The 27,302-nt window shown below is 53.2% G+C and overlaps 1 protein-coding gene across 2 annotated transcripts in view; it reads right to left on the reverse strand.

The window, feature by feature from the left end:
• The window catches only part of KATNIP (katanin interacting protein), a 175,713-nt gene that overhangs the window by 26,011 nt on the left and 122,400 nt on the right, over nucleotides 1–27,302 (reverse strand). For both annotated transcript variants that reach the window (XM_080830821.1, XM_080830822.1), the window contains exons 15-17: nucleotides 23,015–23,152; nucleotides 6,881–7,748; nucleotides 63–815 (exon numbers count right to left, since the gene is read on the reverse strand). In XM_080830821.1, the coding sequence (XP_080686947.1) occupies nucleotides 63–815; nucleotides 6,881–7,748; nucleotides 23,015–23,152 (1,759 nt within the window). The remainder of the gene's footprint in view (nucleotides 1–62; nucleotides 816–6,880; nucleotides 7,749–23,014; nucleotides 23,153–27,302) is intronic.

Here is a 27,302-nt window from a genome sequence, read left to right on the forward strand (position 1 = left end):
CCTCAGAGCCTCAGTGGGTAGCAGGTAGGGGCTTCCAGAACATTCTTATGGACATACTCTACCTCCCGTCAGGGTCCCCGAGGCCTTGGCGATTTCTCCTTTAAAGATGCACTGTGCGTCTAACAGCATGGTGATGTCCTTCACGCCACGGAAGGAATGTATCCGAGATTTATTGTAGTTCCAAATCCGGATCAGGGCGACTTGGCAAGGATGCATGAAGTCTATGGAGATGGAGTGGGGCTTGCCCAGGGTGAAAGGGGCCAGCCAGACGTGCATGTCATCCTGGGTCCTGTTCACCCCGTCGATGAGGTTGGTGACCACGCGGGGGTCTTTCCCGTAGGCTGGTAAAACATTGATGTCGGGGGGGTCCGCACGAATGTTTGCGATCTGCACTGGCTCCCCCTCGGAACTGAATATTTCTATTCCGTTAAGGCCGACATAATGCCTGTCCCCCCACGTCGACTTGATTTCAATGACCAGGCGCCGCCCGTAAGGCAAGACGGGGATTTCGAAGTCGCTGCCATCGTCCGCCTCTGCGGAGCTGTCGTCTGGCCCTCTCCTTGGCTCCAGCTTCTCCTCCTTCCCGGGGGGCAGCTGGTCACCGTGGCGGCTGTCCTTCTGCTGCCGCAGAAACTCGTCCAGGATGTCCCCCTGCAGTTCCATGTTGGAGATGCGTCCGCGGTGGGAGCGGTCAAAGGCACTGAGGGAGTCCCAGGACTCATGCAGCAAATGCTCCTGCTCAGACTCATGCAGCAAATGCTCCTGCTCACTGCACCACTGGGACCGCGGCAGCGTCTTGGTGGACCGGATATCTTCTGGAAGAACACAGGACAGGTGAAGCCCCATTAGTGGCCTGTGTGCAAGCAGGGAACCTTTCTGGATGGTCCCAACTGGGGGGGGTTCTCGGCTAGGTGAGGGTCGCCCTAAGCGGGACATTCCAGAAATCAAGGTGGTTGCTCTTGGCTCTCTCACAATGCCCGGAGATCCCATGGGCCTTGGACAGGTGGGACCAGGATGTTAATCGTCTGCCCTGCCTGGGGACCATTGGGGCCACCTGTCACACGCCAACATTCAGGTTGGTAAAAAAAAATTGATTACGGCTACCCAAGTCTAGAATCTGGTTGTTTTGCCAAAAGCAAAGCAGTTTTCAATATACCTTGGATTTTCTGAGAGGGAGACCCCCCACCCCCATGCAAGCCAAGGGCAGATCTTTTTGTTGTGTGAGGACCTTTGCAGGAAGCCATTCTGCATGTCAGAGACTCACAGGACGGGTGGGGTGGAGGAGGGGTGGAGGGGGCGATGCCTGAGTCAGCAACCAGCGGCTTGGAGGCTGTCGCATCATGTGACTCGGACAGGGTTTTCAAAGGCTGTCTAACGGCAGGTGGAATGCTCGTGAAAACGTTGGATGGGAAAAAAGCCCGCTACGTGCTCTCTGGGCTGTGGCAGACCCTGGCCTGGGCTGTGTGCGCCAACATGTTAATACGCTCCTCTCTGGGTAGTGGAGAGAAAAGACTTCTAGCTTCCTCTTGGTCCCCTGATCTTCTAAGCTCTCCAGATGTATTATTTTATAATCAGGCGAAAGTGCTATAAGGGACACTGACAACACAGGTAAGAGTGTACCCCTACGTGTGGCTAGGCTGGCTTCGAGAACAGAAGCCTGCGTCCCTAGCACGTGGAGAGTGCAGGCCTGGCCCTCAGAGGGTGGCTCTAAAGGCCACAGTCTCCTCCTTGTACAAGAGTAAAGCCCCAGCGGGCGCCCCCACAGTGGCCTGTCCTCATACCCATGCCATGGCTAACTGCCACGTGAGGGTGTCATTCTGGAAAAACAGCAGCGGATGACACTGACGTGCTGTTTTTCCTCCTTTCATATTGGACTGTGCCCCACACTCCATTTTCCGCCTGTCTCCTGGGGGACCTGGCTCCATCAATTACCCTCTCTCTCCAGAACCCTCCATCACCCCTTCCCCACTGGCACCTTGCCCTCTCTCCACCTACAGACACGCATAAATCTCTCCTACCGGAAAGAAAAAAGGAAGCCGGGCCTGATCTCGTGGCTTCCTCTAACTGCACCCGATTTCCTCCCTCCCTTGGCTGCAGCCCCTGTGCCCTCCTCGCTTCCACCCTCCCTCAACACCTGCAACCTGGGACCCTGTTGTGGAGTCACTGGTTTGGATAACCCAAGCCCCACCTGCCCTTCTCCTGATCTTCTTTTGGGGATCACCCCCCACCCCCATCCAGATTAAGCAAGTGCTGACAGCATCCTTCCAGGCTGGGAAAGGAATTACAGAGGGAGGGGCTCTGTTTAGATTGCCGCCTCCAGGTAGCAGGACATTGGACGTGGATGTGCAGTGCAAGTGGTCAATTTGCTACACTTTTGGGGGAGCCTGCCTGACAATGAAGCCAACACAGGGAATGTGGGCCAAGAGATGGAGAGAGAGTCCTGATGATGTCATTTGAGCCCCTGGTTGCAGCCATGCCTGAAGTCAAATCCCTGGCGGCTTTCCATCCCTTGCCTTCCTAAGAGTCCTGTAATTCCCACAGCCCTTTACTGAGCTGACTTTCTGCAAGTACACGATGACTCTGAGTACTCAAGCTTCTCTCAGTCCTCATGCTTGACATCTCAGGCAAAGCTCTTCCACTAGACAGTCTCTTGTCTGCCGGCTCAGGAGTGTCTGCACTTCTGGGCTCTCTCCATGGCTGCTGCTGTCTGCCTCCCCATGCCGGAGCCCTATCCTGAGCTTCTGCCCGACTCCGTCTGGTCCTCTCTCAGTACTACCCTCCCTCTTCAACCTCACCCTGCCAGCTCCTGGTTGCCAGGCAGGCACTGCCCCAATTTCTAGGTCAAGTTCTGGCTTCTCTCTCCTAGCCACCACCTTCCAGTTCCAAAGACCCTCCGAAGGTGCAGACATATCCACTGTGTGCCTGAAAGGGAATTGGTCACCAGCTCCTCCAACTGGCTTACTGTCTCCATTAGCTGGGAATACAGAACATCTAGTTCCTCACCACGACCTCCCCCGAGCTGGCCCTCAGTGTGGTCCTTCTGGCTTCTCTAACCTCCCCTCACACCTTCTCCCTAATGATCAGCTCCACCGTGTGGGCCTGTTCCATGGACACGAGTCTCTTCCTGTCTAGCCTTGCTGTGCCCTCTGCCAGTTATGCTCTTCTGGATCTCTGAGTGCTGGCCCTTCTTGGCCCCACCCTCCTCGGGGAGGACTTCTTTGTGCCATTCCCTGCTGTGTCCCAGCGCCTGGCATAGAACCTGTGGCACAGACGTGCTTAGTCCAAGTTTGCCAGCCCAGTGATGGGCGGCTGGCATCACCATTACGCAGCGCCTGGGCTGAGGCCCGGGAGCCGAAGGACTCCCCCTCTCCACCTGTCAGCTCTGGTGCACCTGTCTTCTCCCCCCACCTCCCCTCCTTCTCATCTGCCATTAAAAAAGACCCCAGGAGTTCCTTCCTTTCCTCCAGGTGTGAGGCTTAACATCTGGCAGAAGGAACTTCCATATGGATCGTCATGACATCAGTTTATTGGTATCTGATTCACATTGACTGAAATGAACAGCCTGGGTTGGTCTGTAAGTGAGCCGAGGAGAGTGAACAGACGTCGTCTGTCAGGGACTCAGCCTGTGTGTCTCGGTCTGGGTGGGCGAGAGAGGCGGGACTCTGTTCTCATTCTGTGCCTGCTTTCTGATTTATTCTCCCTGAGATGTATATGTGGGGTTTTGAAAGCAGAGAGGTGCAGGCTTTCTCTTGGACCTCTTGGATGTGAGAGCAGGCTATGGGTCCATGTTTCCCTCTGTCTGCAGCAGAACACACCACTCGCCGGTCCCCAGGAGTCGGGGGGCTGCAGCAATCCAAGCTTTGTCTTGTCTGTGTCAACATTCCTGCCCACTTGGAATGGACATCAGAAAGCCACTCCTTTAATCTGCAGTCAACACAGTCTGGGGGAGAGGAGTCACCAGTATAAGATGACAGGATTGAAGCCTTAAAACTACCCCTTGGTGGAGGTAAACAGGAACTACAAAGTTCAAAACTTGAACTTGTAAAAATCAACGGCACCACTGAGAGGTATATGCTAATCGCTCCTGAAACAGGAAACGAGAATGGAGGTATGGAGACATAACAGAGCTATGCGTGTTCAACGTGAACAGGCCTCCGGTGGCGGCCAATTGGACAGGGGGCAGACACCTAAACCACCTTGGCCAATCAGTGTTTTCCCTGAGACTTTGGGAGCGAGAGCCATGGTGGGGAAGGTCACTCTTGGGCTATGGGGCAACTCCTGCCCTGTGCACAGAGCAAAGAAAGCTGATCTCATGAAGAAGAGTGTGGGAAGGTGGCAGAGGCAGAGCCCAGTGGCCCTGGGGAGTGGGCTGGGAGAAGTCTCCTGGGAGCCCACTGGCTTTCTGCTTCTCCCTTCCAATTTTGGGCGATGGGCAGCCACACCTCCGGTCTCTGGAGGTCCTACGCTCAAATGGGGCAGGTGCAATTTTATTCACCTCTAGCCAATGGACCCCTGATGCAGACACTTCCAAAATGCAGATGACATTACAATGAGATGCTTTGTTGGACAAAAGGATTTCTGGGCTCTATCCTTTGGTGACAACAGGACTCTGGCCCCAGGGAAGAACTCAGGCAGTCACTCATTCTACAAGCATCGTTGGAGGGCTCGGCCGGCGCCTTTCCTGAAGGGCACGGCTGTGGGATTTGGCTCTATGCAATGGGTAATTTAAAATTTCTAAGCAACTTTCCTTTTTAGCATGACTGGCTTAACAAGCATTAAATCTCCAGGGCTCGGTTCTCAATGTGTCATTAAGCCAAGCAGCGAAATGCCTGGAAAGAAATTAAAATGAGACCAAATCTTCTGAATGTGGACAAGTTAGAATAACACCCATCACCTCGAAGGTCCCAGAGGTTCTGTGGGTCTGTTTACCAGGAAGGCTCCGGCTTGCCTGGCTCTCCCTGGTGGGGTGGCTGCGGAAATGGGGTGTCACTGGGTTCAAGGCGTGGATGCTAGGGCAGGATGGCCTGGGTTCAGATCCTGCTCTAACCCTTTCTGGCTATGGGACGTGAGGAAAGTTACTTAAGCCTCACATTTTCTTTATCGCCAAATGGGGCTGGCGTGAGGATGAAATCATTTTAGTAACGTGCCTGGGTGAGAGCCTAGCTTAACGCAAACATGCCACGCATCCAGCCACCAAAGTTCTTCTTTACACCACCCCTCCCACGCTGCAGAGGACCCACCACCTGCCGGGTACCTGGGTCCGGGGGACCCCGAAACAGATGAGACACAGTCTCTGCCCTCAAAGGGCTTCTCAGTTCTTCTGCTCTGCTCTCTTCTCTGACACCGGTCTCACTGTGAGTGGGGGTGGGCAGCAGAAATGTGTAAGACCGGGGAGCCTGGAGGTGGAGGGGCGGGTGGGTGTGTGTGTGTGTGTGCGCATAAAGCTCTGCCTGGAAAGGAGCCCATTGTTTACGTGGAAAGGTGCCCTGAGTCTGAGGGACGTGCCCTACGGGACTTTGGGGGTCTCTGCATGTCTAAGCGTAGACTCTGGCTGAGTGCATACCTTAGAGGTCTGTCTTCTGGATGGTAACAGACTAGATGCTGACCGGATTCACTAGGAAACAGATACAATGGCTTCACAGATACACCAGGAGGCAGAATCAGAGAGTGAGGGGAGGGACAACGATCAAGGGCAGTTAACACCTGCGGCTGGCACTGTGCCAAACGCTGCCCATGTAGACTCTCATTCTGCCCTCCCAGGAGATGGGTGTGGTTGGCACCATGTCATAGATCAGGGAACTGAGCCTCGGAGGGATTTCAGAATTCGCCGTTTTGTGGGTGGGTGATGGGGAACCAGGACACAGGCCTAGGTGGTTTGCGCTTGCGCGGTGCGGGGTGGGGCGGAGCTCCATTCAGAGGACCTGGGATCTGGGGCTCGCGGGGCACTTCCCACACGCCAGCCTCCAGTTGCTATGTGACGCCATCCCCTCATTCATTCCTCGCAACACTGAGGGGCGGGGAGGCGGTTCATTCCCATTTTACCGATGAGTGCACCGAGACTCAGAAAGTGGATGTGCCCAGCTCTGCAAGTCCCAGCCTAGAAGTAGCAGAAGCTGGATTCAAACGGTCTGACACTCCCCGGGAGCCAAATCCAAGTGCAAATATTTAGAAACCCAGCCTCTCCGATTCCTCAGATAGAATCTACCACAAAGTTCACACACCAGGTGAGTCCTCCCAGCAGATTTTTTTTTTTTTGACCTACATAGTGGTTTAAAAATAATCACCATCCGTTGCCAACACTGAAGAATAATATTGCACACTTCCGATTTCTCTTTACAAAAGGAGAAGGGAGACCTGGCACATCGGCCTGGCATTGCTGAATGCCAGAAGGCATTTTGAGTGGAGTAGCAGCTGCCCGCTTTAGATGGGCTGGCCCTCCCCAGCGCTGCAGTCCTCACCACTCCCTATAGTACCTACCATACCCAGGCAAGTGCCAAGGGCTGTTTATGGTCACACTCGTGTTACATTCTGACGGTACAGTGAAGAATACAGTGAGGTCACCAGAGACCGATGGCTCTATCAGAGGTGGAATAACAAAGCCTAGAGTGGAAAAGCCACGTGGTGACAAAAATGGGCAAAAGGGAAATAACTTGGTGACAATGACAAATCAAGAAATTTAAGATGCAGAATGTCTTGTCTATTCTGCTCATCGCTGCCACCTCCATGGCCCCTGAGACCATGAATTTGTGACCACTGGTTGAGAAGAACCCCCTAGCTTCATAGACGAAACAAAGGTTTGTGGAGCCAAATGGTATCGTGCCAATCAGTGGCCCGCACTCAGGGACGATGGCACCCGGGTCTGAAGGCTTCTCGAACTTACCTCTACCGGTCGGCGGGCCATCACTGTGACTGCTGATGAGGGTGTCCTTCCTCGGGCCCCGCCTCCCACTAGCAGGGTGCTCCCTGCTGGCGGGCTGGTTAAAGATGTCAAAGTCATCACAGGCTTTGGGGGTCACCTTCTGGGCTCTCTCCCCAGTGAGGACATTCCAGCTGTTTGGCCGCCCTGGCTCACGCCTGGGGCCTTTCTCCCCGACCTTGGCCTCTCTGGGAGCCTCCCCCACAGGGTTGGTGGTGGTGTCTGATCCAAGTCTGCCTTCCCAGTCCAGCGGCTTCTCAGGACTCAGCCACAGTGGTTTTGACTTCCTGCCTCCCTGCTTCCTGCTCTTCCCTGTGGCAGAAGGTTGCAACCACGATGGGGTTTTCGCTGGCGGCTCGGAGACTTTTCTGCCCATGAGGTTTTCCAGCTGTTGGGCAAGAGAGAGCTCTGGGTCAAGGGGAGGGCACTCCACAGGCAGGCAGAGTGGGGGAGCCCCCAGCGCACCACTTATGGAAGCTGGGGCTACCGAGCAGCTCACGCCTTCGTCTAACTTGGATAAGCTGTCCTTCACGCGGTCGGGAGGATTCATTTTTCCACCAAGTAATGTTCCCTGGGAAGGAAGCTTCACATCGGCTACTGCTCCAGCTGGAGGCGAGAGCTCCCCATCTGTGCCAGCCATCTTGCGGGCCTCTCCGCTTTCTCCCAAGGGGGCACCCAGGGCCCTTTCCCTGCTCTCGTCCTGCTCTTGTTTCACACCAACTGGGAAGCTCTGGTCAGCCGGGGCCTCTCCACCTCCTTTGTCTAACGTGCCATCAAAGATGAGATTTTTATTGACGTAAAGCTTCACATTCTTGGCACCAATGTCAAGATCCTGAAAACACAAGATTGAACAAAATGAAGCGGCATGGCATCGGGCTGACGTATCAACGTCTGGAAGAAGGGGATCAAAAAGAAACATGTGGGATGCTAGAAACGCGAGCTTTAAAAAAAAAAACAACAAAACAACTGTAGCGCCCAGGACGTTAAATAAAGCTAGTATCATTTCTGTGTGAACCCTTCTGTGCTCTATAAATCAAAGGATGCTCACACACGGCCTGATTGCTGCCTTCGCACTGTTACTCCCTGCTGGGACACTGGTAACAGCCTGCTAATTGGTCTGCCTGCTTCCTGTCTCTTGCTGCCTTCAACCTCAACTTCACATTGCCAGAGTTCACTCTCTGCAAGAACAGAGCTGGCCCGGCCCCTCCCCTTTGCGAAAGGCTTCTTGTTCTTCACTGCCTGTTCTTTAATACATGGTTCCTGGGACCTCTGCCGTTGGGAGAGCCTGATGTGCACGTGAAATGCAGTGCCCCTGATTCCGTGGGTGTCCTATTTTGGGTGCCCTGAAAGCAGAGCCTCAGGCAAGGGTTGAGTATAGGTTGCTTATTTGGAAGCTGTTCTCAAGAGGGAGTAGGGAGAGTAAGATAGGGCAGGAGAAAACCCCCCAGCAGTTTTTGAGCTGGTCCCTGCGGTACACAAATGGGGCTCCATCCCTCTGGGGTGCTTGCAGGGACCCACAGAACGCACCTCAGAAGTGTCCCTCCCAAAGCAGGAGGCTGGGGTGTTTATCCACGGGCCCCTTCCGCACTGTTGAAGGTTGCCCCGGACGCATGGACTCCCTACCCCACAAGCTGAGGGCGCTACTGGCTTTCGAAGGGCAGAGACCTGGAAGCCCTGGAGGTGTGCCCTGTGAGCACACCCAGGGACTGTCCCGCCTCAGCTGCGGTGGGAGCGGGGCCGAGGGGACGTGGTGTGGCCCTGTACTTGTAACAGGGTCTCCGGATGGTTCTTTGGCACATGGAAGGCGGAGAACCTCAGGCCGATGGGATGCACTCCCATGTGTCCGCCATGACATACTTACCGTAACCTTCACGATAGGATCCCTGGTTTAGGCTTCCCATCCCCTCCTCCCCACATCCCTTGGGCCCAGGCATTGAATGTTTCCTTGTTCATGCTTAAAATATCATCAAGCCTCCTCCCGCCACTAACCTGTTTGTCCATTCCCCTTTAGAGCAAAACTCTTTCTTTGAAAACAGCTTGATGGAGAAATAGAGTCCGTACTGCATACAGTAAACCGTGCGTGTTTCAAGTGCACGGCGTGGTAAGTTTTAACACGTGCATATACACTATGGTGTATCATCTCCACAATCAAGCTAATGAGCACATCCGTCGCCCCCAGAGGTTCCTGGCACCCCTTGGGAATCCCACCCTCCCTGCTTCTGCTGCTCCCGGGCGCGTCCACTTTCTGTCACTACAGATTACTCTGTATTTTCTAGAATTTTTATATAAAAGGAATCCTGCACTGCGTACGCTTCTTGGCCTGAATTCTTTCACTTGGCAGAAGTGAGGTTCGCCGTGCTGTGTGATTAAGAGTTTTATTCCTTCTCATTGCTGAGGAGGGGCCTGTTGTGGGGGGGCCCCCAGATTTGTCTGTTCAACTCTGAAAGTCACTGTCACGGCTGCTCCTCCGCCCTTGTCTCTTGGCCTCGTCCCTGTGAGGCTTTTGCCCCCACTTCTATGTGGATCCCTCCTTGGCAAGGGCACCAATTGCCGGCGTGGAGAAGCTTCCTTGTCAGTCCGGGACAGTTTGGGTTTACTCCTGTAGTCCTGCTGTAATCACTCATAAAGCCCACTTTCCACCCCCTAGAGTGTCCTGGTTTGGAGATCTGCTGGGAGACGCGCAAGTCCTCAGCTGGGGCTCAGTAGTGTCTGTGCAGCGGGTTACCCGCCTTCTACAGATTTCCTTCCAGGCTTCTGGGCCCTGTGCTCGCCTGGTTTCCCTCCTGCCTCCGGCTCTCACGGCTGCAATGCCAGGGGCCTTCCTGTTCCGCTGCTTCAGGCTGCCCCAGGGCTCAACCCCAGGCCTCCAGATCTCCCCGCACCCTTCACTGGGGGAGGGGGAGGTTCTCATCCAGGTCCAAGGCCCTAAATACCATCTTCCTGTTGATGACTCTTGGTTATTTTTATCTCCAACCGAACTCTCCACCAAGCCTTGACGGTGAGATCTGTCTTCTGCGATATCCAACAGCTGTCTAAACATTAATGTGCCCCAAACAAGATTTTTTTTTTTCTTTTAAGATTTATTTATTTAGGGATGTCTGGGTGGCTCAGTTGGTTAAGCGTCTGCCTTTGGCTCAGGTCACAATCTTGGGGTCCTGGGATCGAGCCCCATGTTGGGCTCCCTGCTCAGCAGGAGTCTGCTTCTCTCTCTCTGCCCTCCCCCTTGCTTGTGCTCTCTCACTCTCAAATAAATAAAATAAAATCTTTTAAAAAATGACTTATTTATTTTAGAGAGAGACAGAGAGAGAACATTTGAGCAGGGTGGGGGCAGAGGGAGCAGGAGAGAGAGAGTCTCTGGCAGAGCTTGGAGCCAGATGCGGGCCTTGATCCCAGGACCCTGAGATCATGACCTGAGTCGAAATCAAGGGTGGGACACTTAGCCAACTGCGCCACCCAGGCACCCCATTCCCAAAAGAATTCTTGATCCGCTTTTCTCAAACCTGGTCTTTGCCCATATTAAAAATGGTCCCACCCTGAAACTGGATGCCCCAACCTTGGAGTCCTCCTTGATTTCTCCTGTTCTCTCACTTACAAATCCCATCTGACAGAAGGCCCCAGGGGCTACTTCCAAAACCCCTCCCGAATCTTTGACCCCTTGTCCCTGAATGTGCTGCTGCCTGTCAGCCCCTGGGGGTGGGGGTGGGGGGTGCCCATCTTTCCCGGAGACAATGACCAGAGCCTCCTAACTGGCCTCCTGCTTCCTCTCTGCACTGTCACTGCGCTCCTGCCCCACACAAACACACTTTATTGTCTACACAGCAGCTAGTCTTTTTTTTTTTTTTTTAACATATCAGCTCATGGCAGCCCCTGGCTTAAAACTGCCCAGCAATCTCCCACGACACTGAGAATAAATTCCAGCTCCCTTCAGCGGCCAGTGAGGCCCATACGATTGGGCCCCTGCTGACCTCTCTGACCTGGGCTCCTGTCACATCCCCCCTCCTGCCCCCACTCCCCATACACCGGTCTGGTCACTGCTCCATGATCCTGCAAAGCTCTTGGCCACCCTGGGACCTGTACCCGGGGCTGGGGAGTTCTGCCCCAGACACCTGCAAGGTTGGCTCCTTCTTGTCTTCTGAGAGATCTTCCTGACCCTCTCTGGAGCCCCCAACCCATCCGGTCCCCTCTCTCTCCCATTGCCTCGTTTGATTTCCCTCCCGTCTCTGGAATGATCTTGCTGATGAGCTTTTAGCTTAGATCCTGTCTCCCCCACTCAAATGTCAGCCTCCAGACAGTGGAGGCCCTACCAGTCTCGTCCAAGGGCCCAGCAGGTGCCCGGCACATGAACGGCCCTCAACCCTTACTTTGGAACTACAAGAGCATGAACGCTTTGGCTGCCAACCTGCATTTGAGATATGGGCTCTGAGACCCCAGGGGTGTCCACCTCTCCGTATTCCCCATCCTTAGCCTTCCTGCCGCCGGGCGAGGAAGCTCTAACTGAATTTCTAATTCACCGAGTTATGGCCACTGAGGTTTCTGTCGCAGTTTCCAACGAGAAGCATCACGCCCGTGCTACACCACAGGAACTTGGCTTCAATCATCCAATTGCGGGATGGCAGGCTACTATTTGCCGACTGTCAGAAAAGTCGATTCTCAAAGCTCGCTTTTACATGTTTATACGGATGTGTTCTCTGTTTAGCGGAGGCGCAGAGCGGGTGCGTGCTGTGAATTAATCAGGAAACAGCTATTCGAGCAGGACAGCGCGGGCAGCGTCAATGACTCGTTCTGCACGATTTCCATCACGGAAACATCTGGCGAGGACAGAAACACTCTCATTTCAAGAGGTGATGGGGGTGGTGGGGAGGACTTCCGGTCCGGCGCCGTCAGGAGGTGGGCATCCCGGCTCTCCTAATGGGATGTCTGGCTCCCGAAGTGTGTTTGTCTACATTCCACGGACAGCCTGGGGCACTGCCTGACCTCTAGCCGTCTGCCACCCAGCTCCCTCCAAGAAGTCTGGCAGAGAGGGGACAGAAGGAGGGACGCAGGCTGAGGCATGGGGCCTGGCAGGTGGAACCTCAGGGCGTGATGAGGGGCGTGGGGATCCGGGAGGCTTGGGCCCTGCCTGATGGTGCTTAAATTATCGGGGATTCCAAGTATTAAAAAAAAAAAAAAAGTAAAAGGCCGCATCATGTCACCCAGCCTTGGAGCAACTCCGCAAGGTGGGTGGGAGGGCCCGTCTTGCAGTGAAGACATTGAAGCTGAGCCTTCCTGGGGGCCACGCAGCTGGTGCGTGGGAAGCCACTCTGACGGGCATCTCCCTTTGGGGCAAGCTAGACCCTGGGAAGGCCTGGCCATGGGCAGGATCACCTGCCCTAGGCGGACCTCCAGCCCCACTTCTAGCTTTCACTAAGTCCCTGTGGACCCACTCTCTCCTATACCCATCCTGGCTCCCTCCTCAGCCCCGGAGGCAGAGGCGGTGGCTCTGGGCCCTGGGTGGGGAGGGTGCACCCTTTCCTCCTCTTGCGGTGAATGGGAGCGTCCTTCCTTGTTCACACCCCAACTTCACTGTCCTTCTTTACAGTTGACGGACTCACTATGTTGAGACTGTCATGCGTTTGTAATACGACAATATTAATATTATTCCAATCTACGTACTTTAATAGACTTTGCAAGGCTGCTTTCTTCCTTGGCCTGGGTGCCGAATGACCTAGCTCTCTTCCCTTGAGCACGTGCAGCACCCGGGGAGGCCCTACTAAAGGCATCCCACACTCTACAGATTCTGTCTTGACCCAGGGGCTTTGGGCTGACTGGGAGGGGGTTCCCCCAGATGGTAGGTTTATTGGGGGTAGGGGGCTTTGGGGATTGAGCTGCTGCTGCCTAGGACCCACCGTGCAGGCTTCAGGAACTGGCTCAGGGGCCGACCTCTCCAGGAATCTCCTGGCCCTCCCCGTGTCCCCCTCCTCCCCTCCTCTGGTGGACTCGAGGGTCCTCCTCTGGGCTCTCAGAGCTGGGCTTACCAGCTGGAGCCTGTCCCTGCCTGGACGGAAGATCTTCAAGGACAGGGAACAGTCCTGTCCTAATTCTTATCTGTTTTGAGGCCTGGCTCTGGGAACTGAATGTGCTCCTTTCCTGGAGCACCTGAACTTGAATGTTTTATGGGGAGGAGACCTTAACGGCCTTTTACACATCCCTGGGGGAAGAAGGCAATGAAAATCATTTTTGTGATGTAGAAAGTCGGAAGAAGATGGTGAGATGCTGTGACATTTGACAAGCACCTACTACCGGCTGGGCTCTTGGCCAAGTACTCTGGGCCCCATCCCCCCGACATCACAGACGCAGGACCATAGACGGGGATGGAACGTGACAGATTGGGTCACTAACTAGCAGCCCTACAGCTACATCTGGGCTGGGCTAGCTCCCGGAGCAATTCATGTTTCCAAAACCAGTTGACAATTTCTAAACATTGAGAGCTTTCTGGCCTCTCTGGAACATTCAGGCCATCTGGCACCACCGGGCCAGGGCAGAGGCGCAGTGACCGCTGCCTCGATAGGGCACGGCTCTCCGGTGACCACAGTCTCTACTGAAAGGCAGGAGTGCCTGATGGGCCCCAGATGGCCTGGTAGTCATGTGACCACTGGTCAGCTGCTCTGCTGTCCCGTGCCTCAGTTTCTCCCTCTGTAGAATGGAGCTGATTATGCCATACCCATCTCAGAGGACTGCTGGATGGAATAAATGAGCAGATACATGCGTAGCTCTTTGACTAGTGCTCTAGAAATGTAAGCTACCGTCACTGTCTTGTGCCCAGTCCACTGTCTGGACAATATGTCCCGGCTAAGCCTGGGTGCTCAGGACTAGTGTAGGCTGGAGACTCCCCGCTCCACTAAGGCTGCAGCAATCCCCGTTCCGGGCAGAGGCTGGCAGCGGGCAGAGGAGGAATCCCAAGCCCCATAGGGTGGGTCCTAGAATCACTCTCGCTGCCCCTAGGCCAGGACTCCCCTAGATCTGGGCTGAGGCCCCAAAAAGCCATTCTTGCAATTCAATCGAATACATAACACACGGTGGGTGGGGGCTTTTGAGTTCCTTGGCCTGCGTGGGATGCAAAAGAAGAAAGCAAGGTTCATCTTAAGGAGTTCATGACAGTCTGTATATTAACGGGTCACAAACTCAGACACTTGTAGTACCAGTGGTGGTGCTGGGGTGGGGGTGCAGGGCCTGTGCTGAGCGGGAGAACACATGCCCCCCAGTCCAGAAGGTTCCCCGGGGCCACTCAGCACCAGCTGGTGGACGCCACACTGAGACTGTTGCCAGTTCATCAAAAGTCAAGTTTCAAATGTTGTCAAGTGATCCCCAAGCTGGACAGCACTGTAAAGGCTGAGTGGGGCACACCCGCAGGATGGCTTTGGCCAGGGGGCACCAGTTTGGAGCATCGGAGGCTCAGGAAGCTGAGGAATACCTAAGGAAGCGTGGGACTTGGTGCCGGAAGGGCGTGGCTGGAGGCCACCCGAAGGGCACGGGGCAGGCTAGGGGTGTGCAGGAGTCTTGGGTGTGGAGAGAAAAGGACCTCGATGTCCCCAAAGGCAGGGTCTATACTAAGCCAGGCTAGGCATTCCAGGTTCTGGAAACAGCAGGAGCAAAGGCATAGCGAAGAGAACAGTTTTATGGGGAGCAGAGGGAGATAAAAGTTGCACAGGGATGGAAAAGCCAGGGGGCCAGTCTGGGGGCTCGGGAGTGGTCCCCCCACCCACATGCATGCACATATACTGGAGAGGTGATGCGGCGTAACAATGTGTCACTGTGTCAGGGAGACCAGTGGGGGCAGTGGGGACTGCGGTGCGGTGACTTGGCTCCCCCAGAGCTCCTGGCTCTGGACGTGGCCTGGTGTCGCCAGATCTCCATCTCTCAGTAAAGTTAAAAATCCATATTTTAACGCAAAATGTCCCCATGTTTAAAAGCTGGCAATTCAAAGAATTTTGCAAATGCCACACGAGCCGGCCGAAATGTGTCTGCGAGCTGCCTCTGGTTGGCGGGGGCATAGCCTCTGTCACAGCCTTCTTGCCAGGATGCACCAGGACGAGCTACCAGGACTGTGTCCCTCCCCGGAGGCCCTCTGTGGCTCTGAGGCCCCCTAGCTTGTCCCCAGCTCATCCCCCATCACTGCACTGGCCCCAGTGAACTGTGGTTTGCTTTTGATCTCCCTGGACCTCCTCTGACTGGGTGAGAACTGGCAAGGGCAGACAGCGTGTCTGATTCTCGGCCCCAGCACAACAGCTGAGTGTGGGGGGATCGATAAGTCTCTGCTGATGAGACAGGGGGCCGAGCAGATGAGGGAGGGAAGCAGGCAGATGGGATGCGTTCTGCTCAGGGTTGGGGGGGGTGGGCAGTGGGCAGGAGGCAGGGGGAAGGAATGGCTGGTCTGGAAGGAGACAGGTTTTGGCAATGGAAATAGCAGGACTTAGGGATGACTGGCAGCAAGGGGCAGAGGGAAGAGAGGAGGATGCAGAGGTGGGAGCCAGATGCGTGCTGCAGGCTGGGGCAGACCTGCCTGGGCTTGGGTGGGTGAGGTTGGAGGGTCAGTGCCTTGCTGGGCGGAAATGCCAAAGACAAGTGTCTGGGGGCCAGGGTGGAAGATTGGTTCAGAAGTTAAGCTTGGGGGAAGGTTTAGATCTGGGAGCTGATGAATTAATTCAACAGCATGTGACTTTTGTGTTCTTCGAGAAAAAGAAAAAAATACCTAGTTTAGATATCATTTCTCCTATGTTCCCTTCTCATGGAGACAGCACCTCAGTTTTCCACAGGGCATCCACCCTTCCCTCAACCTCCCTTCAGAGGGATAACATGAGCCCCACTCCAGGTTGCCTGGCTGCTGGGTCCTAGACCTGGGACTTTTGTGAAAACAATCTCTTTCTGTAAGGGCTGCTGAAATCAGGAGTCTGATGTCATTAGGTACCCGCCCCCCCGCCGCCCCCTCCCTGGAACCTGAGTATGAAGCCAACAGAGGAAAGCAGAGACACATGATTCTGGATGACATCACATGAACTTCTGGATCCTGCCATGCCTGAAGCCAGCCACCCCATACTCCCCTGTTAAGATGAGCTGAGAAACTCCCTTTTGTGCTTAAATCAGTTTTAATTAGGTTTTCTGTCTTTTGCTACTCAAATCAATAGGTTCAGTTACTGAATCACTGTTGGCCGAGGTGGGCAGGAGGCAGGAGATGGGGTGCCTCACCCCTGGGGGGGTCTGGAATTTATCTAGACTGGCATCTGCATAGTAGGTGAGCAGCCCTCCCTTACTCAGACATCTTGCCCAGCCCTGCTACTGCTCGTCCCGCTATAGTTCACACGACACAGCACACAGGCCTTCACTTCCATCCTCGTTCTGCATTTGTGCTCTCATTCCTGCTGGGAGCGGTCTGGTCCTGAATCCCAAACTACCCCTTGGATCCTGAACACCTTGTTGGGTCCCCTCTCCAAAGGCTGAATTCTCTGCTAGCATCTCCTTCCCCTGCTGGCTGGGGACCTGCTTCAAACCCGGGACTCCTGGGGCTCTCAAGGTTACCATGCCCCTAACCTCCTGAGTGTGGACTCTGGTCAGAGGTCAGCACCATCTGGTGATTGTCAGGGGCCAAGACTAGGCCTGGGGTCAACCCCTCAGAAAGACTCTCATGCACCTGGGTTGGTCCCCTTTCCACCAGCCACCCTGCTAAGATGCCACCGTGTTCCCCAGGCCTGAGGCTGCCCAGACTCTGCCACGGGGCACAGCCGCCAGGCCACACCGACTCAGCCCACTGAAGCCCCTTTGACTTTGAAGCCATTGCCATGTTTGGGCTTGGTTTATATCTCGATCCAAACAAACCAACCATAAAGAAACAAATTTGAGACCATTAGGGATATCTGAACACGGACTGGATATTTGATGATTATTAGTGCATAATTAGTCATTACCGTCTGGTAGGGTCATGACATTGGGCTTATATAAAAGCAAACTCCTTATCTGTTAGAGAGGCACACTAAAGAATCTATGAGTGAAGTGGTAGGAGAGCTACAATCACATGTGGTGGGGGGTAGATGAAACCGGAATGGCAGGATGTCCATGACTGCGGAGCCGGTGAAGGGTACCTGCGCGGTTACTGAACTTATCTCTTTCTTTTGGCATTTCTTTGAAAATTCTCCCTCCTCTCCCAAACTGAGGACTTGTTGAAATGCAGATATTGTCCTGGGATGAAGTGAGTCTCCCCGTGATGCACCCCCTAAGCATCAGGACCCTCATCCAAGCCACCATGACCCATAGCTAGGCTATGCTAGAAGCCTCCTTTGGGCAGCGCCCCCCACCCCCCGCCCCGTTCCCTCTAATCCATTCTCCAAATGGCAGCCAGAGTGATCTTTTCAATTTCTCAGTCAGACTATATTACCCCTGCTCAAAACCCTCCAATAATGACCCTAACAGCAGACACGTGTATAGAGCTCACAAAGGCCAGGAATCATTCTGAGCACTTTCCGTGTACTTAGCTGAACAATAATTACCCCTGTTTTATGGATGAAGAAACCAAGGCACAGAGATGTGCAGTAACATACCCAACATCACACAGCTAAGAAGAGGAGGAGCCAGGATCTGCCCCAGGGGGTCTGGCTCTGATGTCTTTGCTCTGACCATTCATCTATTCTGCCTCTCCAGGAACAAGATCTGAACCAGGGAGGGCCCCTGGTTCCCCCCTATCTTTGGGACCTCCCTTCACACACTCCTTTGTTCACCAACTGCTAAGCAAGTTCCTGCCTCAGGGCCTTTGCTCTGGCTCTGGCCCCCTGATGGGAGGCCTCCCACCACTCAAAGCAGCCCTACCTCCTTCCCCCCAGGCCTCATTCCCATTGCCTTACTGTCTCACCTTCAGAACACTTAGCACTACCTGAAATTAACATTATTCATTGATGCCCTTGTTTACTTCCCTTCCCCTGTGGACAGGGCCTCCTCTATTAGGCCACCGTGGCCCAATAGAGCACCAAGAGCCGTGTGTCTAATACACAGTCACCAGCCCCACGTGGTTGCTGAAGTTAACATTAAATGACGTGTTGAGATGCAGTTTCTCATCAGGAGTGTTGGCAAGAATGTAGACAAAAGGGGACCGTGGGCGCTATTGGCGGGGCCATCTATAAAGCGGAGCAGCCACTCTAGAAAACAGGATGGAGGTTCTGCAGAAAAGGAAAGAGAGAACTATTGTGCGATCTAGAGATTCTGCATCTGGGAATTGGTCCTTACAAAACGAAATCACTCTCTCCAAAAGGTATCTGCATGCCCGTGTTTGCTGCAGCATTGTATTTACAACAGCCAAAACACGGAGACAACCCAAGTGGCCACCGGCAGACCAACGGATTAAAAAGATGTGGTATATACACACAGTAGACTATTACTCAGCCATCGAAAAGAAGATCTCGCCATCTGCAAAGACATGGCTGGACCTTGAGTGCCTTATGCTAAGTGAAATAAGTCAGACAGGGAAAGACAAATATTGTTTGATCCCACTTACATGTGCAACTTGAAAAACCCTGAACTCATGGATCCAGAGAACAGATTGGGGCTTGCCAGAGGTGGGAAGTGGGAGGTGGGTGCGATGGGGGGAGGTGTTCGAAAGGCGCCAACTTCCGGTTATGGGAGAAGTAAGTCCTGGGGATGGCCCGTATAGCACTGTAACTGCAGTCAACAATATCGTGTTGTATATTTGAAAGTTCCTGAGAAAGGCGATCTTAAAAGTTCTCATCATAAGGAAAAAAATGTTCTGCAACTATGTGCGCTGACAGAGGTTAACGAAACGTATTATGGTGATGATTCTGCCATACAGACATATGCCAAATCATTAGGTCATGCACCAAAAATGTCTAAGAATACAATCTTACATGTCAATTACAACTCAATGAAAAAAAAATCAGTAAAATAAAATGCAGTTTCTCCATTGCACCAGCCACACTGCAAGTTCTCAACAGCACCTGTGGCTCATGGCTACTGAACTGGATGGGGCCGACATCATACAGTAGCGTCATCACAGAAAGTTCTATGGGAGAGTGCTGGCTTAGACCATCATGGAGTATCACAGAGATACACACTGCAGAAATCTAACATCCGTCCATCCATCCATGCATTCATTCATTCATAAACTATTTAATGAGCAGCATTTCTGTATATGGACGATACCCCTGGGCGCCTGTCTGCCTCCCCCACTGTTGTGACCAGGCCAGAGGTGGCATCTGCGTGGTTATGTTATGGGTGAAGATGGTGATAACCTGCCTGTTTTTACCAAAGATAGACTTGTTCTGAAGGAAAACATAGACCATGGGGATCTGCTGAAAGCCCACTTCTTGGATAGGTTACCACACACTCTAGTAGGGAGACTATTGGCTCCTTCCTCCCAACAGATGTAGCTCGGCAGAAGATGTGGTGCTGAGAAAAACTGACATCCCTCACGTTCTCCTCCCAGCTGTGTCCCTCGCAAGTCACTCGCCGGGCAAGTCACGCCATCCAAGGAGTACCAAAAAAATGTGACAGACGTATGATCACAGCCTCCTCCTTAGCCCGAGGTAGACATCACTTATCCACCACAACACCCTTCTCTTTATGAACCAGAAGGAAGGTTCCAGATCCTTCTCAAGACGGCACTCCAAGCAGCCACTTCCAAGCAGGGCTGACAAAAAAGACGCAGTCTCTCTGCCCCCAAGGAGCTCACTATTCTAAGCTCCAGCTTCTTCCCCGACAAGGTGGGGAGTGATGCCACCTTGCAGGATTCCTGGGGGTTAACTGAGATGATTCGTTTGTTGACTTATTTGTTCACGCATCAAATGTTGACCGAGTGCCTAACTGGGTGCCTCACGGCCACCTGGTGGACACAGCCTCAGGTAAACGGCAGCTGTGACGAGGACAGACGTCTGCGCGCTGCCTTCTGTTTGTCTGGGTGGCTGGATTCTAGTCCTCGTCCTCACTTCCCTGAAGTCCCTCCCCCTGGGCCCACCCACACTCACCACATCGCCTAATGGGGGGTTGGCGGGGGTGGGGAGAAGGGAACCCAGGGAAGTTAGTCTGAGGACTTCGACGGGCAACATTGTATTTTCCGATAAAAGAGCCTTCCCTTTTTCTAGCACCTTCTTTTCTTATGTTCTAAATAAGCCTTGGTCGGAATTGCTCCCCACCCCCCGTTTAACTTTTCTCCCTTGGAGTCCCATACACAAAACACTGTATTAACCAGCCGTGTCTACCAGGCCGAGCTATATTTCCTATAAACTCTCATTTTATCTCCTCTAAAACACACAGTAATAGCATTCTCCAGAGAATATTAAATCAAACCAACCTGCTGCTGCATTTGTTTGCGCTTTCTGCCCCCGGTAAATTCTGGCAACAGATGGGTGTGCGTTACGTAAGCGGCAGCCCTGGGCAGGGACTGCAGTCCTCCGCACTCTGCTCCGTGTGTAGAAATACCTCAGGACTTGGAGCCCGGCCGCTGAGGCTCCCCGAAGCACCCCCAACGACCCCCTGATGTCCTACTCCTCTTTTTTATTCTTAGCGCACAGGGAAGGCTGAGCGCAGGTTCAGGAAGAAAGGCGGGCCTGGCCATAAGGGATGAAGCTTATCTGCTTTGTAATCCAGCACATAAAATCCGCTTTTCTTGGCCAGAGACATATATATTCAATGACAGGGCTAAGAGCTACAGGGCACGGGCTTGGGCAGCGAGCACTGTTCCATTGCTCCTTCCAGAAGATGCCGCCGACCACCTGCCAGGAAGTGTCCAGCCAACTCGGGAATGAGTGAGCAGGGCCCTACCTGCAGAGAGTGCTTGTGGCTACACAGGGGTGGGGTCCTGCCAGGGCCTGAAGGACAGCCCCTAAGAATACAGCTGGACTCCTGGAGAGTGGGGAGGGTGGCTGGGAGGGGGAGTATCTGCAGGAAGAAGTATGGGATGCAGGGGGATGGGAAGGAGGGAGAAGGACCGGACTCCCCTGAACCTGATCCCCAGCTCTGCCTTGACCTTGGGTAGAAGCCTGCGCAAATGCAGCAAATGCCAATTCTCTGTGTCTCATCTGGCTATCAAAAGGCATAAGATAAATTGCTTGTGGGTTCTCAGGCAATGAACTCATTCCTTCATTTGATAACCACTTTTTATGAGCAGAGGCAGAGACAATGCAGGCCCTGTTCCCAGGAGTCCATGGTGGTATGGGGTAGGCAGATGTCCATCCTGGTACAGGGGTGATGGAACATATTCATGAGGTCCAGAAGTGGCATTAGAGTCAGGGGTCAGGGCAGGCTTCCTAGAGAAAGTAATGTTTGGTTTTCTGGGAATTTGCAGCAGAGGCAGGCACCTGGAGCTGAGCCAGATGGGAGAGGCCAGGGCCCATACGTTAACTCCCAGGCAGAGTGGTGGAGAGGCACAGCAGCTAACACTTTGGGGGTGTGTGTGGCCACAGCAGGGGGTGGGGGCTGATGGTAGGGAGACATGGGGCCTGGTGCCTGGGATTACGGGGCCCTGATGTCATGCTCGAGGGTTTGACCTGGATCCTCCAGGTCAAGGAAAGCCTGGGAGGGTTTGAAGCTCCAGAGAATCATGATCTGACCTCCCAGTGGCTACGGGAGATGAACTGGAGGGGCTGGGCCCTCCTCCTGGAACACACTTTCTCCTTTTCTGCATCAGCTCTGTGCCACTGTCTCTTCCCACTATGGCTCAGGTGTGTACTTCTAGCACCTTCACTGAGCTCACCCAGTCTGACGCAGGTTCCCTCCCTACTGCAGGGGCTGCAGTCCAGACAGGCCAACTCCAGCCCAAAGATGAGTTTGCTTTGGACTGTATGGTGGTTTCAAAAGAATTTAAATTAGCTGTTGACATTTACAAACCAGAGAGGCTCCTAACAAATTCCAGATTCCCAGCTCCCCGGGAATGTTCATCTAGCGGTACTGTTTGGCATATGTATGTAGCAACCATTAGCTGAAGCTGACAAGTGGCCTTCCCTTTACCTGAAGCATGTGCTTACCTGTTTGCCACACTCCCCACCATGCCCTACTATCTCTCTTGACAATATTGAAGCTGAGGACCAGTTCCCCTTGCTCATCTCCCTTGTATTACCACATCCCCGAGAACAAATTAGAAAAGAAACAGAACAATTGTCCCCACATCTATCAAAAGAGGGGAAACAAGAGAGGGTGAGGGGGGTTCCTGTCCTTCCTCACCCACTGAGTTCCCTGCTGAGTTCCAGGAGTTCCCATTTGAAACTCAAAGTCACCTCCACGGAGGCCTTCAGCACACTGCATCTTATTTTTACATTTACTTGTCGGCCGGCTTTTAGACAAGGCGTACCTCCAGGGCGGGGACTGTGTCTTTCATATCAGTGTCCTCCAAATTAATCAGGAAGCCCGACGGCACATGTGCGCAACAGTACATGTTGAATGAAGGAATAAGTATAAATGAGAACATGAAGAAAAGTCCAGAGAAGGAAGAGAGGTCAAGCGCTCCAGTGTAGGGGGTGTTGTGGGGGGTAGGAAGGAGGGCAGGGATTCTGAAACTGGGGGGACAGAAGAGCACAGAGGTTAAGAGCCTGGCTGTTCAGAACGGGGTCCCCACAACAGGAACACCAGCACCCGTGGGTGCAGAATCTCGCGCCCTGCCCTCCACCCGCTGAATTAGAACCTGCGTTTTAGCAAGATCCCTGATAAGCTGTCACAGATTAAATTTTGAGACGCACTGGCTAAGTGAATGTGCCGAGTCTGATTGTGTGGGTTCATTCTCACAGTGACGCTTATTGGCTGTGTGACTCTGGGCATGTTACATAACCTTTCTGTGGTTACCTAAGAAATCTTTGTTTCCTTATCTATCAAAACTGAGCCCTGGTTCCTATCTGTCCAGTTTCCCCCAAGGGTGGCCTGATTTCACTTCCCAAACCTTCAAGTTGCGGCTCCGCTCCCCGTGGCTCTGCCCACGCAGCATGAAATGCCCCGCCAGGCACTGGCTACACCCAGCAGGAAGGGCAGCGGGGCTTCTGCGAATGCATCTTGCAACTTCAGCACTCAGATGATTGGACAGCGCCTAGGTGCTTCCATCAGTCACACACCCAGTGGGGAGTCAGGGCCCTTACTTACCCCATCAGCCGTCCAGTAATTCCAGACCTTGATCTTGGCTAGACCAAAGTCCTGCAGCTGTCTGGTGTTGCGGATAACAAAAAAGAGCTGGAGCGGTGGGTGGAAGGGGCACATCCACAAGGAAGGGTCTTTCATGCTCTGAAACACCAGGAAGAGAGGGGTGCAGTTAGTCAATTTTCTTTCTCTCCCCAAAGTAAATGGGCCAGGAGGCCAGGCCTCCCTTCTCTACATAATCTAGGGTGGACTCTTAGACCTCGCCTGCCCTGACTGCACTTTGTGGCACAAAGCTGCCCCGTGGGCCTCTCTGCTCTGCCATTCAGACTGAATTTAAAATGCAGCGGGCTTTTATTTTAATCAATTTAATCAGCTTTGGGGAGAGCACTGGGGGTGGGGAAAGATGAAAGAAGAGGATGGGCAAGGAGCAGTCAGTCACTTGGGTTATTTCATTAACCCGGCAAGCAGTCTGGTTTTCTTTTACAAAACCCTGTGGAATTTTAAAACTGTAAAAATAAAAAAAAATTAAAGAAGAAAAAAAAGAAAAGAAAGAAACTGGCGCAGGCCTTGGGACAGGGTTGTGGCACCGAGCCCCAGGAACTGCTCTCCTCCCTGGCAGGGTTTCAAAGACTCAGGACCCCTGAGTGTGATTCCCGTCCACTGGCCAGGCCACTCTCAAGGCCAGAGGGGCAGAGGAGCAGGGAAACTCCACTGTTGCAACTGCTTGTGCCGACAAGATTCCACGTTGTGGGTGCTTTAGGTAGAGGTGGGAAAAGCCAGATCCAGAGATTTTACTCAGCTCCAGCAACTTCCTGTCCAGAGAAAACTCACAGCTGCTGCTGAACATCTCCCACCAGGCTTGGCCTCAGGGCCTTTGTGCAGGCTGGGCCTCTCCTTGCAATATGCTCCCAGCCTCTCCCACTGGGGAAATTCAGCACAAATATGCTGTCGCCCCCACTGTCACCCCTTCCCTGATACCATTGCTCTGTCCTCCAGGTGCCCACAATTCCTTGCACTGCCTGAGCCTAGCATTTCCTCAGTGTCCCACAACTACCTGTTTTCCAGTCCAGGTCACCCCTCCAACACGCTTGGCTTTGCGGTCCGGAAGGGAATTGGCTATGTCTAACTCATTCCAGAACCCTGCGCATTCAGCACAGTTCCTTGGCACATGATAGAAGCCACAGAATCTTTGTTGAATGAATAAATGATGGAATGAGTGACTGATTGCTATTTACCTCCTAATGGCCGTCCCTTTGTGGGAAGTTTAGAGAAGAGGCTACAAACTGATCTGGCCTGCAGGCCGATTTTGTTTGGCTCGTGACATATTAAAAACACATTGTTGGCCACATTTAATGATGGGGAAATTTCCCCTCCCCTCCCAGAATTAGGGTTTTGCTTGGTGTAGACATGGAGAACACGGCCCCAATGGGCCCCTGGTGGCTGCTGGCTGGAGCCAGTGGGGTGGTAGGGACGGTCTCTGGTGCCTCAGTCCCCACCATTCCCTACTGTTCTACACCCCATTGTCTTCCCAGGATATGTCTCTGTCTGGCCCCTGCAGGTGTCTGAGGCTTGGGTCCCTGCTTTTAGAGGCTGAAAGCAGCAGTGAGGGAACCATAGCATCTCTGACATGGGCTGGAGTTGTCCCTTTCACCTAAAGGCAGCATGGCTGTGTATTTGAGAAGGTCTCAACTGGAAGGCCAGCTACTTGACAGAGCCAGGAAAGGAGGAGATTGGCTGGCTTGGGGGGGGGGCGGGTTCTGCCGGGCCCCAGGAGATGGAGGCCCAGGCACCAGCTGCGGGAGAGAACAAAGGGGGCTTGTTCCAGCGACAATGGTGCCTTTCAGGAGGGAGGCGCCTACTTTTGTTAAGGGAGAGAGAGGAGTTCAAGGGGTTCTGACTTCTTCTGGCCAAGTTTCTCAAGCTCTGCAGGAACTTTGAGTGCTCTGGGCAGCTGCAAGGGGTCAAGACAGCACAGCTCAAAATCCACTGGGTGCCCCTCATGCCTTCTCCAAGTCAGGGCCTAAATTGGGTCACTGTGGCTGCCTGACAAAGGAAGAGTCTGAAGGCTGAGCCTTGGACGCGGGCGAGGGGACCGTAATTGATTTCCCATCACATCTCTGTCAGCAGGAGGGATAACAGGAGGACTAAGTGGGAATCATGGTGTTCAAAGTCAAAGAACATTAACCTGTGGGTAACTCAGGGCCTCATTAGCACACGGAGTCTCTAAGAAAAAGGCTGATGGGAAGCCGCTGAGGGCTGACCAAGGCGCGCTGCGCAAACGGCAGGGGCCAAGCCAGCGGGCCGAGCATCCGCTGCGCCTGCTCATCGCAGAGAGGGCAGAATGAGAATCTGCTGCCGCCGTGACTGCCCTGGGTTTTCTCAAAGCCCTGGGAAGGACCAGCGCTGCAACCCGTGTCCCGGAAGGAAGACCAGAGCTCTGCCATGCAGCAAGGGGTGTGGCTGGCCAAAGCTGTGGAGTCAGGATTCACACCCATTTTCATTCACTAATTCATTCTGTCTTAGTGTGGATTCACCCCCTGCCCCCCAAGCAGACCTTGAGGCAAGGAGATTATGTGGACACCAAAGGAAACACCAGTTGGGAGGGTGGGGAGGCGAGGGGAGAACAGGCATTCCATAAAGAGTGTGTTACCAAGCTAGCCCCTCCTGTGGCATCTGGAGCTCAGTGCCACCAGGGAATGTAGGAGCCAGAGCAGAACACGCCTCAGAGCAAGGCCACCCTCGGGACAAGGGAATTGGGGTAGTCATACCCCAATTCCCACCAGTGTAGGTGGAGGGCGGCTCCTGGGTGCTCAATTCCCCACCAGTCTGGGCCTGCTTCATGGGAGGGAAAATGGGCCCCCGGGGGCAGAAAGACAATCCTCTGTCAGAGAAATATTGAGGCAGGCACACACAGACGGAGGAAGGACCAGGGGCTGGGGAGGCATCGACAACATCTGTTACCCACTTGCCCAATATAAACCCCCTCGTGCGGGAGCCACATGCAAGGGGAGGCGGCGAAGCCCCGCCCACCAGGTCCCAGCTCTGCACCAGCTGGGGAAACAAACAAGTAAAATTGCCAAGAAAAAAAAAATCAGTCAGGGATACACTGGACAAAGAAAATAAGAGAGAATTATTCATGGCCAATGGGGTATTTTTTAGAACAGATGGTCAGGGTAGGCCTCTTGCTGGAGGTTCCTAATTCCTAACAAAGGTGCTTTCCTCTTGCAGAATTAACCCAATGACGCAGATCCACGCCCTCGGGCAGATGCTGGATTGCCCACAGAAGTAGCCCCAATTTAATAAATTACCGTAATCAAAAAGCAACAAGCTACTGATACACACACCAGTTTGGATGGATGTCAAGGGCATTATACCGAGCGGAAAGAGCCGGTCTCAGAAAGGTTACAGGCAGTATGATTCCATTTATATAGCATTCCTGAAGTGACAAAAAGCACAGAGAACAGATCAGTGGTTGCCAATGTCAGGGATGGGTGTGGGGAGGTGTGGCTATAAAGGGGTGCGTGAGGGACTCCCTTTGTGGTGACGGAACTGTCGCTGTATATCTTGATGTGGTCGTGGCTACATAAATCTACGTATGATAAAATTGCCTAGAACTCACACACACACACACACACACACACACACACACACACAAATGCATGTATGAAGGTCTGCACATGATACATCAATTTTCTGGTTTTGATAACGTACTATGGTTACATAGGATGTCAGCGATGGGGGAAGCTGGGCAAGGACATGTGGGACCTCTCTATACTCTTTTTTGTTAATTGAGATATCATTCACATATATCAAATGACCACTTTCAAGCGTGCAACTCAGTGTTTTTTAGTATGTTCCAAGGCTGTGCAATCATCACCGCTATCTTTTTTTGGCATATTTTTTTTTTTTACCACCCTAAAAAGGAACCCCATACCTTTTAGCAGTCATTCCCCGCTCCTGCCTTCCCCAGCCTCTGGCAACCACGGATCTATTTTCTGGTTCTATGAAGTGCCTGTTCTGGACACTGCCTATGAATGGAATTGTACTAAAATGGTCTTCTGTGTCTTGTTTCTTTCACGCAGTGCCCTGTTTTCAAGATTTATCTATGATGTAGCAGATGTTGGCGCTCTGTTCCTCTTCAGAGCTGAGTACTATTTCAGTGCATGGCTACAGCACGTTTTCTTTATTGGCCCATGAGTCCATAGATATTCAGGTCATTGCCACCTAGTGGCAATTATGAATGATACCATGATGGACATCCATGTATGTGCTTTTGTGGGAACACATTTTCAGT

Source organism: Martes martes, assembly GCF_963455335.1.
Source record: "Martes martes genome assembly, chromosome: 18".
Taxonomy (NCBI): Eukaryota; Metazoa; Chordata; class Mammalia; order Carnivora; family Mustelidae; genus Martes; species Martes martes.